At 46.3% G+C, this 16382-nt stretch overlaps 1 protein-coding gene across 1 annotated transcript; it reads left to right on the forward strand.

Annotated features, from left to right (window-relative positions):
* The first annotated feature begins 14176 nt into the window (after positions 1–14176).
* LOC126512854 (60S ribosomal protein L26-like) lies at positions 14177–14691 on the forward strand. Its single transcript, XM_050160849.1, has one exon. The coding sequence runs from the start codon at positions 14218–14220 to the stop codon at positions 14689–14691; it is 474 nt and encodes a 157-aa protein (XP_050016806.1). The 5' UTR covers positions 14177–14217.
* The last annotated feature ends 1691 nt before the right edge of the window (positions 14692–16382 follow it).

Raw genomic sequence — 16382 nt, forward strand, 5'->3', positions numbered from 1 at the left:
CTGGGACAGAAGGATTACTGGGAGCTCAAGGCTAGCCAGGTCTATATAGTGAGATCCTGACTCAAAAAGAGAGTTAGCATCCTATGAATTATAAATATGAATTATAAATAATTTTGAGATATAGCTCAGAAATACAACACTGTTCTGGTTTTCTCCAAGAGGGGAAAAAAAAAAAAACAGAACAGTCCAAGATCCAAATCACAAAATTCAAAATGACATTTACAGACATACCCAGTATGTATTTGAGTATTGCCTATTCGCTGGCTTCTTTTTCTGACTGTTTTTATTTTTTATTTTATGTGCATGTGTGTTTTACCTGGGTGTATGTCTGTGAACCTCATGCATGCCTGGTGCCTGCAGAGGTCAGAAAAGGGTTGGATCCTCTAGAACCGGAGTTACAGACAACTGTTAACTTGTCATGTGGGTTCTGACAGTGGAACCCGGGCCCTCTGGAAGAGCATCCAGTGCTCTTAACCATGGAGCCGTCTCTTCAACCCTTCACTGGCATCTTTCTAGTGAATTCTATCAAGCTTGAATTGCGTTATGTTACACTGAACTGTTGATGTTGATGTGGGCTTTCCATTCCGTTCTGTGTTGTGTGCTGCTCTCCATCAGCTGAGACCTGTAACCTCAGGGTCAGCCAGACAAGATGGGAATTTCCCTGCAAGAAATTTCCTACTTATGCCGGGCAGCAGTGGCACACACCTTTAATCCCAGCACTCAGGAGGCAGAGGCAGGTGGATCTCTGTGAGTTCGAGACCAGCCTAGTCTTCAGGACAGGCTCCAAAGCTACACAGAGAAACTGTGTCTCAAAACAAATCATAAAAAAAAAGAAAGAAAATTTCAATTTTCTACTTAAAAACCACAGCCAGTGATCCCAGCTGGGCATGGTGGTTCATGCCTTTAATCCCAGTACTGGAGACAGAAGCAGACAGATCTCTGATCTAAGTTCAGGCCTAGCAAGTTCCTGGACAGTCAGAGCTACACAGAGAAACCCTGTCTCAAAACAAACAAACAAACAGAAAAACCCACCAATTCCCATCAATGGCCCGTTTAGCAGCACTGCTGACTGAGTTGGTGACCTCTGAGGACATTGTCTATATAGATCTGCTTTCACTCTATCCTGTCCTTTCAGAAGATGGTGGAGAAGACAGTGGGAACAGTTGTAACAGCAGCTGTGCTCCTGGTCAGAAGGAAGGCAGATAGGACCAGCTTGTGATGCCTGTTAGTCCACAGCCCTAACATCATAGCAGCGTGACTACCAGAGCCTCTGCCACACTCCTCACTAAAGCCCAGAGGGCTGAGACTCCTCCCTACCCCCACCTTGATAAGAAGCAAAAATCCCTCCCATGGCTCCTAACATAATGTTAGACACCCTATGTGAGGTAGCAATACTAGGAAAGCAAATTAATTAGTAAGTGATTCCAGCATTCCGTTTGGGCAGACGGGATCTAGTAACATGGGTTATCGTGACAGTTCAGAAGGAAACACTCCAGTCCTCATCTTTCTTTTCTCTTCCTTCCTCTCTTTTTTTTTCCTGGTGCTGGAACAGAATCTAGGGCCTCACATATACTAGATAGACAAGCCCTGAACTACCAGCCTTCTTTTCTTTATTATTATAATTATTATTATTAGAGAGAGAGAGAGAGAGAGAGAGAGAGAGAGAGAGAGAGAGAGTGTGTGTACACACCACCTCATGTGTGTTGAGATCAGAGGACAACTTTAGGGAGTCAGTTTTTTTTTTTCCAAACTCACATCATTAGGCTTGCAGACCCAATTTCTTTACCTGCTGAGCCAGCTCACAGGCTCTCATTTCTTTTTTGCTTGTTTGTTTTCGAGACAGGGTTTCTCTTCATAGACCTGGCTGTCCTGGAACTTGGTTTGTAGACCAGGCTGACTTCGAACTCAAGAGTCTGATCTGCCTGCCTCTGCCTTCTGGGTGCTGAGATTAAAAGCGTGCACTACCACACCCGACTCAGGCTCCCTTTCCTTTTTCTTTCTTTTCATCATTGAAGTTGATGTGGAAACACACCTTTAATCCCAGCACTCCTAGGCAGAGGCAGATGGATCTCTGCGAGTACCAGACCAGGCTGGTCTACATGGCAAGTTCCAGGCCAGTCAGGGTTATGTAGTGAGATCCTGTTTAAAAATAAATAAATAAAAATATAGTATCAAAAACAAAAAGGAAAATAAGCATTTAAATGATTGATTACTATGAAGTCATTAAAATATAAAAAAAAAGCTATTTAATGCCTTGGGAAAGAAAATGCCTAAGTAAAAAGAAACAGGGCTGGAGAGATAGATGGCTCAGAGGTTAAGAGAACTGACTGCTGTTTCAGAGGTCCTGAGTTCAATTCCCAGCAACCACACGATGACACACACCCATCTATAATGAGATCTGGTGCCCAGAACACTATATACATAATAAATAAATTTTAATAAAAAGAAACAGCTCACCAGGGAGCATTGCCTGCAGGTTTCAAGGAATCATGTGCAAATATTTGCACAGAAAATATGCTAGAGATCTAGTGTCAATATGTTGACATGTGCAGAGATCCTGAGAGAAGAAGTCCTCAGCCCTAGTCTGGGTAGTTTCTACCCTGTGGGCTTCATCCGTTCTTTGCATATACTCTTGAGGCACTAAGGCCTCCCAACCTTCTCTTCTGACCCTTGGACCACTCTCAGAACAGACAAAGAGAGGCTGGAGATATGGCTCAGTGGTTAAGAGCACTGACTGCTCTTCCAGAGGACCTGGGTTCAATTCCCAGCACCCACATGGCAGCTCACAACTGTCTGAAGATCCAGTTGCAGGGGATCTGACACCTTCACACCAATGCACATAGAATAAAGTTAAATAAACCATAAAAATATTAAAAAAAAGAACACACAAAGATTATTCCCAGTGGGCCAATGGACCCAAGTGGGTAGTTTAAATGTGTCCCAGTTTAGATTCTCAGAACATCACCAACAGTGTTCTGGAATGCTCCCTTCAAGGCCAAGCTACTAAGAACCAAGCACACAGGCCACTTCCGTAGTTTTCCAATGGCTCTGACCACTTGCTGCTCTACAGGGGACGGGGTAGACATGTGGCTAGCATGACCCTTGAGACTGAAAATTAATAGGTAGTCATCACTAAGAAACTTGACTCATTATAGCAATGAAGCAATATGATAAGGTCAGAAACTAATGACTGGGCATGGCAAAGCCTCACTCACCAGGTCAGAGTCAGAGACCAGAGTGCCCAGTCTGGTAGTGGAAATGAAGGACTTAGAGCTTCAAACCATAGTTCCACTGGGCTCAAGAGGCTGAACTTCAGGGAAGCTCCTGGATAGCTTTCATGTGCAGAGACCGAGCCTGGGAGAGGGTGTTGGGACCTAGCTGGGAAGATCAGTAGCTCTGGGTCATGCATTGAGAGCATGGACAATATGATCTATGGGAGGACCACCAGCATTACTAAACTGAAAAGTGCTAAGACCTGGGCTGGGGATATAGCTCATTGATAGATTTAATAAAAAAAAAAAAAATGTTAAGTTAAAAAAAAAAAAGAAAAAAGAAAAAGAAAACCCTGGGTTCTAGAGCCAACATGGGGGGAAAAATTAAGTGATGCTGTCTGGGTTGATATAGTAACTAGAAGTGGGAAATCTTCAGAGTCCCAGAGCTGCTGGAGTGATGGGCCGAGAACAAAGAGAACAGCCGAATGGTAGGGACAGCCGAGTGGTGGGGACAGTGGTGGGGACGGCCGAGTGGTGAGGACGGCAAAGTGGTGGGGAATCTGGAAAGAGACAGAAGAGAGTGAGAAAGTAGAGGGTCCTGAGTCTTTCAGAAGGTTACCAGCCTGAGGGACAGTTTGGATGACTCCATTCACCAAGACCACAAATGCATGAGGCAGAGCTCTGTGGCAGGGCATAACAAGCTACCATGGCCCTCTTCACCTGAGGAGCATGAAGACATGCCAGTGGAAAAATCCAGCAGGCCTTAGGAAACACGAATGCGAAGCAACTAACTAGCCGTTTAGTTGACAGATGATGTGTCTGCTGAAAGGAGCCTAAGATTCATTCATAGCTGCATAATATATCAGCAGAGTTATCTAGCTATACCTCATTAGTCTCACTAGCATCGGCAGGTTTTGAGTCCACAATGGTCAGTGAGGATGGCAGGGGAACTGGAAATCATGGTATAAATACTTTTTAAAAACAAAAACACTGCTGGGCGGTGGTGGCGCACGCCTTTAATCCCAGCACTCGGGAGGCAGAGGCAGGCGGATCTCTGTGAGTTCGAGACCAGCCTGGTCTACAAGAGCTAGTTCCAGGACAGGCTCCAAAACCACAGAGAAACCCTGTCTCGGAAAAAAAAAAAAAAAAAAAAAAAACACTATATGTTAGCATTCCCCAGAGGATTAACTCAAGGCTGAATGAACTGTGGGTGACAAGATACAAAAATGGAAGCCAGGGGGATGGGGAGATAGCTCAGTCAGTAAAGTTTTTGCAATGCAAGAATGAAGGCCTGAGTTCAGATCCTCAGTACCCCTGTAAAGCCCCTAAGTGCCACAGAAGGGTGGAGAAGCTGAGACAGGAGGATGCCTAGAACTCATTTGCTATTCAGTGTAGCTGAATCAATGATCCTCTCTCAGAAACTAACGTGGACAGCAAATGGGGAATACGCCTGACATTGACATCTGCTTTCCACATGCACACACATCTCCACATGCACACACATCTCCACATGCACACACATCTCCACATGCACACACATCTCCACATGCACACACATCTCCACATGCACACACATCTCCACATGCACACGCATCTGCACATGCACACACATCTGCACATACACACACATCTCCACATGCACACACATGAAGACATTCATAAGACACACACCACACACACCACACACACCACACACACCACACACACACACACACACACACACACATGCCAGAGAGATGGCTCAGTGGTTAAGAGCACTGACTGTTCTTCTAGAAAAACCAGGTTCAATTCCCAGCACTCACATGGCGGCTCATAACTGTCAGTAACTCCTGTTCTAGGGGATCTAACACCCTCACACAGAGCATATACAGGCAAAACACCAATGCACATAAAATAAACATAAATTAATTTTAAAAAGATACACGCACTATAGAGACAGCAAGCTACAGTGAACATTACATTTCAAAAGTCGGGCACCAAGTAACTGTTCAGTGGATACAGACTCGCAAAAGCAGTGTGTAAGATCTCACCAGGTCAAAGATGGGAATAAGCGCGAAAGTGAGCAGGGGGAGAGAAGTGAAGAGACTTGAAGTGAAGGTGTTGCACCCCCACATAGGATAGGATCTGGGGTCAAGACCATCTCTTCACTCCATAACCCCACCCTAGCCCTCAAAGCAGGACCTGAGGAAAGAACTCCCTTGAAGAAATCGGAGTGAGGGACAGGGAAAGAGGGACAGCGGATCCAGGTGCATCATTATTGTAGATATGGGGTGGGGGCGGGGTGTACCTAGGACATTCCGAGTCACGATGTAGACGTGTCTCGGAATTGTTTGCCTAGGTTGGGAATGAAGCTGATAGTAGAGCAGATGCTGAGCATACAGAAGATCCAGAGAAGAAAACATAGTTACTCTCTGGAGGGGAAACGATAGTGTTTACCCCGGGCTCTGAAAGCCTTGAAAGATTGCCCTCAAGGTGTTTGCACGAGTGTCAAAGTGCTATAGTGCATTCCCCTCAGACCTCTACCCACAAGAGTCTGCAGGGCCAGAGAGCTGTCCACCAGGCTGAGGGAGGTGCTGTAGTCCCCAGCTCCTCCAGACCCGCACTGAAGAAAGTTAAACCAGGTGTGCCCTGAGGGCTGCCCCAAGAGAGGCTGCTGCTGCTTCTTTCTTTTTCCAAGACAATGTTTCTCTGTGTAGTGCCCCAGGCTGTCCTGGAACTCTCTTTGTAGATCAGGCTGGCCTCAAACTCACGGAGATCTACCTGCCTCTGCCTCCTGAGAGCTGGGATTAAAGACATGTGCTACTACTGGCCAGCCCAAGATGGAGCTTCTAAAGGAGGGAGACAGATGGCTGATTACCACGATGTCTAAGAGAGAGTGCTGCTATACTGAGCCCAGACTAACTCAGAACCCACAAGAGAAAAGATGTCTGAATGCTTCCTCAGCCTCCACAAGAGGCAGCTCTCTTAGGCCCTTCTTACAGGCTGCCTAAGAGGACTCACAATGGTAGATGAGAAAAAGACCAAAACATAAAGGCTGAAAGGTACCCACTGCCTAGTCCTCAGAGATGAGAGAGGCTATGTCCATGCCTCTGTAGCTGAGACTTTGGGGAGAACCCCAGGGATTCTCTGAAGAGCCCATGGAAACTTCCTGCTGGACTCAGAGAGAACCACAGTAAAAGAAGCCTCCACCCACCTCTCCCTCAAGAACTTGGGGAGCAGGAAGGACAAGTCAGAGAAATAGATAGAAAGCTAGACACACCCACTTCCTGCTGAAGGATACCAAACCCAAGTGGACCTGAGCCAGGGAGGGGAAAAGTTAGAATGTCTTGGATAGGCTATTCTAATTATGAAGAGGCCACGCTTGTAGCTTTCAGGGCCCTATTAGAGTGTTTCACGGGGATAGCAGCACTTGGCTTCCATCCCCAGAACCACAAAATAAAGTATACCTTACCTGACCAAACTGAAAAGGCATAGTATCTGTTGGAATAGTTAGTGAGGAATGGGGCTTACTTGTCTAATGTTGAGGCCAAGATTCCTCGGCCAAACAGAGGCAGTAGAATGTGCGTGTATGTGTGAATCGGCTCACACACACAACTGTGCAGGCTGACAAGTCCCAGGATTTCCACAGTGCGTTATGGGAGAGGCAGTGACAGAATTCTAACCCAAGTCCAAAGGTCTGAGCTCCAAGAGAGTCAGTAGCCTGGTTCCAGTCCCTGGTCCAAAGGTCTGAGACCCAGAAGAGCAAATAGCTCAGCTCCAGTCCAAACGACAGCAGGCCGCTGACCTCTAGGGAGAGCTGAAAGCCTGAAGTCGGGAGCAAAATCAAATAGTAGACTCCCAGCTCAAAGACGGGGAGGAGTTGCCTTTTATAATATGGGGCAGGTCAGCCTTTTGCTGCGTTCAGGCTTTCAAATGATTGGATGAGGCCTACCCACATTGAGAAGGCCAATTTGCTTACTTTAGTCGATTAATGTAAATGTTAGTATTATCCAAAAATGCCTTCAGAGAAACACTTAGGATAATGTTGGGCCAAATATCTGAGTACTCTATGGCTTAATCAAATTCACACAAAATTCTTACATCCAGCTTAAGTCCACTGAATGGATTTTATCCTATTTTTTTAATAGATGTGGGGGGGGTGCAAGTATGGAGGTCCGGACAATTTACAGAAGTAAACTTGTTCTCTCCTGTCATGTGACTTCTGGGAATCAGAGGCAGCAAGTACCTTTACCTGCTGAGCCGTTCTGGCAGCCCGACTGAATGGACTTTATTTTTTGGTTTTTCGAGACAGGGTTTCTCTGTGGCTTTGGAGCCTGTCCTGGAACTAGCTCTTGTAGACCAGGTTGACCTCAAACTCAGAGATCCGCCAGTCTCTGCCTCCCGAGTGTTGGGATTAAAGGCGTGCGCCACCACGCCACCACCGTCGGGTCTGAATGGACTTTAATGGAAACAATTAAGTACTAACAATTTCCCCCTCGCCCACCTACCCCTAACTTTCCCTCTGTCCTCTTTCTTCAATCATGGGTTTTTAGAGGCCTGCCTAGTAGAACTCACAATTCTCCTGCCTCCGCCTCCTAGAGCTGGGTTTACAAGTGAGCACCAGTTTCCTCTTCTGTTTTGACACTTGGTTGGTGCCTTCCTAGCTCTCTGTCTGGGGCTCTGCCCTCTAAAGTCCTAGAGCGATGCCTAGGTGGTCGGTGGTCGTGACTGTGTGACTCTGGATGGCTTTGAGCCACACTCTCCCTCTGGCTGAGAGTGGCGACAGCAATCAGAGAGGTCCCAGGCTGCATTCTAGTAGCTTAGCTGGCATGTGACAACCCACAGGAACTAGGTCATGTTTTTCGTTTTTCTACACAGCTTAAACCAAAAGGCTTTCTTTGTACGCAGCAGCTCCAGCAGCTGCAAATCCTCTCCAGGAGTTCCTTCGAGCCAGAATCATTTTGGCTTCATCCGTTCCAGGTTGGAGAGAGGAAAGAAATATTTATGAGACTTGGTCTCCGCCTTGGGGAGAAATAAACCCATAATCACTACTCTGTGTTCTGAGACTTGATGATCGAGAGGAACAAAGGGCATGCGTCTGCGCATGTGCGCAGCTCCACCCCTGCCCCCAACATCCCCCCCCCCCCGCCAAGGGGGGCACAAATGCCTCCCTCACAGCACAGCCCTGGACTGAGTTATGCCTGAATGACTGAGGGAGGGCTCTCACCAGGCGGTTGGAGGAGGGAGAAGTCAGGCAGGGATGTGGTTTCTGGAGTCTAGACTCAGCCTGGTCCCACCGGGAGCTCAGGACTGGACCTTGAGCCCCGGCATCTGCTCAGCTCCATCTTAAGAATTTTAGCGTGTTCCTAGCTCCTGTATGCAACTTCCTGATGTACTTAGGATGTTTGCCTTTGTGCTCATAAGGAAGTTCAGCCAGTTTCTTTCTGATCTTGTTATTGTACTTGTCTCGTTTGCATATGTGGGTTCTAATAGCGCCATCAAAAAGAATTGGGCAGGAGAGGCGCCCCAGGATATTGTTCTGCCGCGCTGCGCCACAGCGGAACCTGCGCGAGACAAGTGGTGGGTGGCAAAGTCGAGGAGACCTTGGCTGAAGACAAAGCTGGACAGGATGATGGGAAGGCTAAAACAAGATTTCACTCTATAGCCCAGGCTAGTCTCAAACTCGTGTTCCTCCTGTCTGCCTTTGCCTCTCGAGTGCTAGAATTACAGGCAGGCATTTACAGCCATGCCTGGCTTGCTACTCCGTTTCTTTCTTTAAAAAAAAAAAAAAGAGAGAGAGAAAGGCGCGCGCGCGCGCGCACGCGTGTGTGATGAGGGGGGGGAGGGGGGAGGGTATGTGGAGATCAAAGAAAACAGCTTTGTGCAGTCGGTTCTCTCCTTTTTGTGGATTCAAAAGATAGGACTCAGGTTGTCATGCTTGCAGTGAGCGCTTTAACCACTGAGCTAACTAGCCGGCCCTTGATATTCCTTTTCTTATGCTTTTATTTTACACCCAGAAGATTGTCTCTTTCGTCTAATTTTCCAAATTCACCGACAGATTGTTCACACCGATCACATGTGCTTTTTGCCCATCTCTTAGAGCGCTCTCCTTTCTGCGGTGCTGACTGCCGTCCATCTTGTGGGGCTAGGTCTTCCGCGATGACTTGAGAATGCCAGCCTGAACGGGCATATTGTTCGTTTATTATAAGACGAGAAGAGTTTACCAGACACAGGGAGGAAGTCACCGTTCTCATGACTAGTAAAGGACATTTTATTTCGTTCTTTCTCAGACAGGAAACATGCGTCTGCAGAAAATGACTTACAATGCTCCCTAGTAGTAAATCCAAATTACTTAGCCAGACTCTCAGAATCCCAAGGAATTGGCCCTCCATAAATCACTGTCCGGTGTGGAATTTAGAGCTAGCAAGAATTCTAAAGGGAAGGGCACCTTTCACGGGAATGGCGCCTCCAGTGAGCTTCAAAGTGAGAATTAGGCAAGAGGGGTGAATGGCATGCTAATCTGTAAATCAGCTGCGGACAGGAACAGCAGGAAAGCCCTCAAAGCAACTCTGAACCTGTGGGTCGCGACCCCTGGGGTCCAGAGAGCCTTTCACAGGGGTCACCTAAGACCATAGGAAAATAGAGATACTTACATTACCATTTGTAACAGTAGCAAAATGACAGTTACGAAGTAGCAACGAAAATAATTTTATGGTTGCGGGGGAGGGTCACGGCAGCACGAGGAACTGTGTTAAAGGTTTGCAGCGTTAGGAAGGTTGCGGAGCACTGGTAGAGGAAGAGCAGTTCGAGCAGTTCCAGGGGCGAGGAAAGGATGGCAAGTATGAGGGAAGAGAGGACAGAGTTTTAGGTGACACAAAATGCTAAGTGAAATTCAAACATGGCTGTACAAAGGCGCCGCCGCCTGCGTTGCCGGCGCCGCCGAGGCTAGAAGCAAGGCAGAATCCAGAAGGGGAGGGGACCATCCTGGAAGCCATTCTCTTACAGACGTGGAAGGAGAGGGAATATGTCTACTGGTCCCTTCGGTCTAACAGGAGCTAAACACAATAAGAGTAAACTGGAGATTCAACAAGAGATTCAGAGATTGAACAAGATCAGCTGATGGTTTTTCACCTAAGAATGCATTCTTGGGAGCTGAGGATGGAGCTCAGCGGCAGAGTCGCGCATCGCTGCCGATCCGTAGATCAACCACAGGGCCTCACACACACTAATGTCACTCTGTCACTGAGCTATATCCCCAACTCTAAGAATGTATTCTTATATGAAAGAATTATTATTGTTATGATTATTATTTTTCATCCTGACTGGTTTCCCTCCTTCCTCTCCTCCCAGCTCTCCTCAGTTTTCCCCCATACCCCCCCACACACACACTGCATCCACTCCTCCTCCTTTTCTCTCCAGAAAACAAATATCAACCAGTCAAGGCACAGCAAGCTACAGTAAGACTAGACACCGCCCCTCATACGAAGGCTAGACAAGGCAATCTAGTATGAAAAGTAGGGTCCCAAAAGCAGTCAGCAGAGTCAGAGACAGTCCTTGCTCCCACTCTTAGTAGTCCCACGAGAGGACCAGGCTACCAACCATAACATACATGCAGAGGGCCTTGGTCAGTCCCATGCAGGCTCCCTGGTTGTTGGTTCAGTCTCTGTGAGCCCCTGAGCCCAGGTTAGTGATTCTGTGGGTTTTCTTGTGATGTCCTTGATCTCAGTGGTTCCTACATTCCTTCCTTCCCCTCTTCTGCAGGCTACAGCCTGACGTTTGGCTGGGGGTCTCTGCTTCTGTTTCCATCAGCTGCTGGATGAGCCTCTCGGATGACTACTGGACTAGGCACCAATCTATTGTATAGCAGAATATTGTTAGGCATCATTTCATGGACTTTATTTATTTATTTATTTTGCCATTCATGTTTCATTTTATCCTAGGTATCTGGACTATACCGCATCTGCTCTGGATCCTGGCCTCTAGGCAGTGTCAGAGTGGAATCCCTCTCGTAGCATGGGTCTCAAACTGGACCAGTCATTGATTGGCCACTCCCATAATTGCAGCACTACCTTTACCCCAGCACATCTTGTAGGCAGGACAGACTGTAGGTCAAAGGTTTTGTGGCTGGGTTGGTGTACCAATCCTTCCATTGGAAGTCTTGCCTGATTACAGGAGATGGCCAGATCAGGCTCTGTATCCCCTATTGCTAGGAGTCTTAGCTAGGATCACACTGATAGATTCCTGGGAGTTTCCACTGCACTAGGTTTCTAGATACTCCCCAAGATTCCCCCAATTCCAGTTGTCTCTCAGTACTCTCTCCCTCCATCCTTCTCCAACCTGATCAACCCCCCCCCCCCAAATAATGCCATGAGATTTGCAGGCAAATGAATGGAACTAGAAAATAAAATCATCCTAAGTGAGATGAGCCAGACCCAGAAAGACAAACATGTACTCACTTATAAGTGATTATTAGCTGTAAAGGATAATCATGCTACAACCCACAGACCCAGAGAAGCCAAGTAACAGGAAGGGCTTGGGTTGGCGGGGGGGGGGGGGCATACATGGATCTTCCTGGGAAGGGGAGATAGAATAGACATTGTGGGTGAATGGGTGGAGTTGGGAGAGGAATGGGAATGGGAATATGAAAGCATTTAATTGAAGATTGGCTTACAGTTTCAGAGCTTTGTACATTTTTTATGGCAGGGAGAATCACAGCAGCCATGGCAGGCATGGTACTATATCCTGATCTATAGGCTAAGAGAGAGAAACACTGGGCTGGGTATATGCTTTTAAAACCTCAAAGCCCACTCCCAATGACTCACTTTCTCCAACAAGGCTACACATCCTAATCCTTTTAATCCTATGGAAGAGTCACTCACTGGTGACTAAGCATTCAAATATATGAGCCTATGTGGGCCATTCTTATCCAAACTATCATAAGTAGAAACAAGCCAAATATTCATCAGAGGATAAGTAGAGGAGCAAAATGTGATATAGTCTTTGTTATTGTTGTTGTTTTTTTGTTTGTTTGTTTTTATATTTATTTATTATGTATACAATATTCTGTCTGTGTGTATGCCTGCAGGCCAGAAGAGGACACCAGACCTCATTACAGATGGTTGTGAGCCACCATGTGGTTGCTGGGAATTGAACTAGGACCTTTGGAAGAGCAGGCAATGCTCTTAACCACTGAGCCATCTCTCCAGCCCTGTTTGTTGGTTTTTCGAGACAGGGTTTCTCCGTAGCTTTGGAGCCTGTCCTGGAACTAGCTCTTGTACACCACGCTGGCCTCGAACTCACAGAGATCCGCCTGCCTCTGCCTCTCAAGTTCTGGGATTAAAGGCGTGCCCCACCACCACCCAGCAAAATGTGAAATAGTCTTACACTGGAATATTATCCAGCCTTAAAAAGGAAGGAAATTCTGAAATATGCTATGACATAGATATAAATTGCAGACAAATATTGTCTTAAATGAGGTACCTATAATATAGTCAGTTTCATAGGACAGACTAGAGAATGGAGAACGCTATTTGGCATGGAGAAGGAAGGAAAGTGATGGAGAAAATATCAATTTGAAAAGATAATGAGATCTAGAGACAAGTGGTGGTGATGATTGCACAATGGGAATGTACTTAATACTGCTCAGCTGTTCATTCATTCATTCATTTGTTTTGGCTTTTCCAGACAGGGTTTCTCTGTGTATCAGCCCTAGCTGTCTTGGAACTCACTTTGTAAATCAGGCTGGTCTCGAATTCACAGGGATCTGCCTGCTTCTGCCTCCCAAGTGCTGGGATTAAAGACATGTGTTACCACTGCCCGACTCAATTATATATTTAAAATTATGAAAATAAACCAGGCATGGTGGCACACATCTGCAATTCCAGCCATTGAGAAGATGAAGCCAGTTTGAGACCAGTCTTGACTGCTTGACTGTACAGTCAAACCCTATCTCAAAAAAAAAAAAAAAAAAAAAAAAAGACTGGAAGGCTAGCAAGATGGCTCAAGATGCTACCAAGCCTGACTGAGTTTGATCCACCAAACCTGACTGTCTGAGTTTGATCCTTGAGACCTACACGGTAGAAAGAGAGAGCCACTTCTATGACTTCCACATGCATGTCATGATAAGTATAAATGATTTATTTAAAACAATAAAGTAATAAATGAAAATAGAAAAATTTAAAGGGTCAGAGCTAGAGAGATGGCTCAATTCTTAAAACATGTACTGCTCTTGCAAAGGACCTGAATTTGGTTCCCTGGAACCATAGGTGGTGGCTCAGGATGGCCTATAACTCCAATTCCAGGGGATTTGATGCCTTCTTCTGGTCTCCTCAGAAACCTGCACCCCTCTTACTCATGCATACTTAACATGTACACATAATTAAAAATAATAGAATAGGCAGGTGTAGTGGTGCATACCTTTGATACCAGCTGTCAGGAGACAAAGGCAGGTGGATCTCTATGAGTTTGAGGCCAGCCTGGTCTGTAGAGTGAATTCCAGGCCAACCAGTACTACAGAGTGAGAAATTGTCTTAAAAAATAGAATGAATGAAAATAAATATAAAATAATGGCCAGACAGTGGTGGTGCACACCTTTAATCCCAACGCTCAGAAGGCAGAGGCAGGCATATTTCTCTAAGTTTGAGGCCAGCCTGGGCTACAGAGCTAGTTCTAGGGCAGCCAGGTCAGTTACACAGAGAAACCCTGTCTCAAAAAGACTAAATAAGTAAATAAAAATAAAATAAAATAAAATAAAGTGTTTAAAGGGCTGGAAATGTTCAGTTGGTAGAGCATGTGCCTAGCATGCATCAAGTTTTGAGTTCCCTCTGCAGCACCTCATAGTTCAATACAGTGGTGTAACCTGTAAGGCCAACACTTGGGAATTAGGAGCAGGACAAGATCAAGATCAGCCTCCAGCTACATAAAGAGTTTGAGGCCAGCTTGTACTACAAAAGACCTCAAAAAAAAAAAAAAAGATTAGGATAGACCTCTTTCCTCTTGCGGCCATCGCTGGATCGCAGCCGCCAAAATGAAGTTCAATCCCTTTGTGACTTCTGACCAGAGCAAGAACCGCAAACGGCATTTCAATGTACTTTCTCACATTCGGAGGAAGATCATGTCTTCCCCCCTTTCCAAAGAGCTGAGACAGAAGTACAATGTTCGCTCGATGCCCATTAGAAAGGATGACAAAGTTCAGGTTGTCCGGGGACACTACAAAGGCCAGCAGATTGGCAAAGTGGTCCAAGTGTACAGGAAGAAATACGTCATCTACATTGAACGGGTGCAGCAGGAAAAGGCTAATGGCACAACTGTCCACGTGGGCATCCACCCCAGCAAGGTGGTGATCACCAGGCTAAAGCTGGACAAAGACCGAAAGAAGATCCTGGAAAGGAAAGCCAAGTCTCGACAAGTAGGAAAGGAGAAGGGAAAATACAAGGAAGAAACGATTGAGAAGATGCAGGAGCAGTGGCAGCTCATACAGTTTCCATTAAAGACTGCTTGAGTAAAAAAAAAAAGATTAGGCAGATGTCTTAATTAGGGTTTCTATTGCTGTGAAGAGATACCATGACCACGGCAACTCTTATAAAGGAAAACATTTAATTCAGGTAGTGGCTTACACTTTCAGAGGTCTAGTCCATTATCATCATGGTGGGACATGGCAGCATGCAGGCAGACAAGTACTGAAGAGGGAGTTGAGAGTTCTACATCTTGCAGGCAACAGGAAGTGGTCTTCTCCCTGGGCGTAGCTTGAGCATAGGAGACTTCAAAGCCCACCGCTGCAGTGATACACTTCCTCAAAAAAAACCACACCCACTCTTACAAGACCACACCTCCTACTAGTGCTGCTCCCTTTGGGGTCATTTTCCTTCAAACTACCACAATAGAAAGGTGATAGAAGCTAATAATAGCAACTACTCAGGAGGCTGAGAAAGGAAAACAGGGGAACTGCAAGTTCAAGGAATGTCTGGGTTACATAGCAAGTTAAAAACCAACTCCTGCAATTTAGTAAGACCAAAATGAAGGGTGTGTGGCTCAGCAGTAGAGCGCTTGCCTAGCATGAATGTAGAACTGGGTTCGCTCCCCAGTACCATACACACAAAAACTAAAACGGAAATTTTCACATTTTAAATAGTTTAAACATTTGATAAAAGTTTATTTTTACCACAATAAGAGACAAAATTTAGGACTGTGACTGTAATTCAGTGGCAGAATGCTTGCCAAACATGTGTGAGGCCCTAAGTGTAATTTCAGCACACATACACACGCAAAGAAAAGAAAAAGAAAATTAAGGAGTATAATTCTTATTGAGAATATATGTATATATCCCGAGAGAGAGCAGCGGTCATTTTCAGATGGCAGAAGCACAGACAATATTTCGGATTGTACATTTCCACATTCCTGGAATGTCGGGAAATAAGCATGGAACCTTGTAATCATAAAATGATCAGACACGGAAAGAAATAAGCGAGAGGGTGCCAGGCAATGGGTTAGATGAGAGTCCTTGGGCTCTGCCTGTTACTCCTGGGGGGTTGCCTTCCTTACAGGGGACTCTGCTCTCCCTTATGTCCCACTGCAGATAACTGCAGGCTAGTGGGGTGCAGAGGGACAACTTGGACTCTGCGGATGCTGACTTCCAGGAGCCTTGAGCAATTTTCCTTCTGTAAGCAAAGGGAACTTGGGGCTAGCAGGCAGCAGAGTCACCCTCCCTAGCCCTCACTTCCACTCCTCCAGCCTGAATCAGGAAGCCGAGGGGACTGAGGACACCAAACTAAGGCTCCCACAAGCAGGGGCCCTGAGACACAGGCATCCGACAGAGCACAGGGACAGTCAGCCCCCCCAGGGGGTGGCATGGTAGCCTCTCCACCCAACTGGTAAGGGCCCATCTAGGTAGTGTGCCTGTTGAGAAAAGCCAGCATGAAGCAGGGGGCTGGGAGGGAACTGGCATCTGAAATGTTTGTTCCTCTGCTTTGCTCCCACGTTGCTAGGGTAAAATCCATAAACACAAGGCCTGGCTTAGGTACTTCATTACTGATTAATGAGAGCCAGCTCTATGCTTGACAATCCTTGGACCAAACCCAGGCAGTTTCCCTGCTCCCCTAACAGAAGGTTTAAGGCTCTGTGTGCTACCCATCCCCTCCTTCCAAACACAAAGCCGTTAATTGGGGCCTTTTCCTCTCCTGAGGCCTGGTGAAC

Source organism: Alexandromys fortis, unplaced genomic scaffold (genome assembly GCF_014885135.2).
Source record: "Alexandromys fortis isolate MF-2015 unplaced genomic scaffold, M_Fortis_MF-2015_v1.1 scaffold_83, whole genome shotgun sequence".
Lineage (NCBI taxonomy): Eukaryota > Metazoa > Chordata > Mammalia > Rodentia > Cricetidae > Alexandromys > Alexandromys fortis.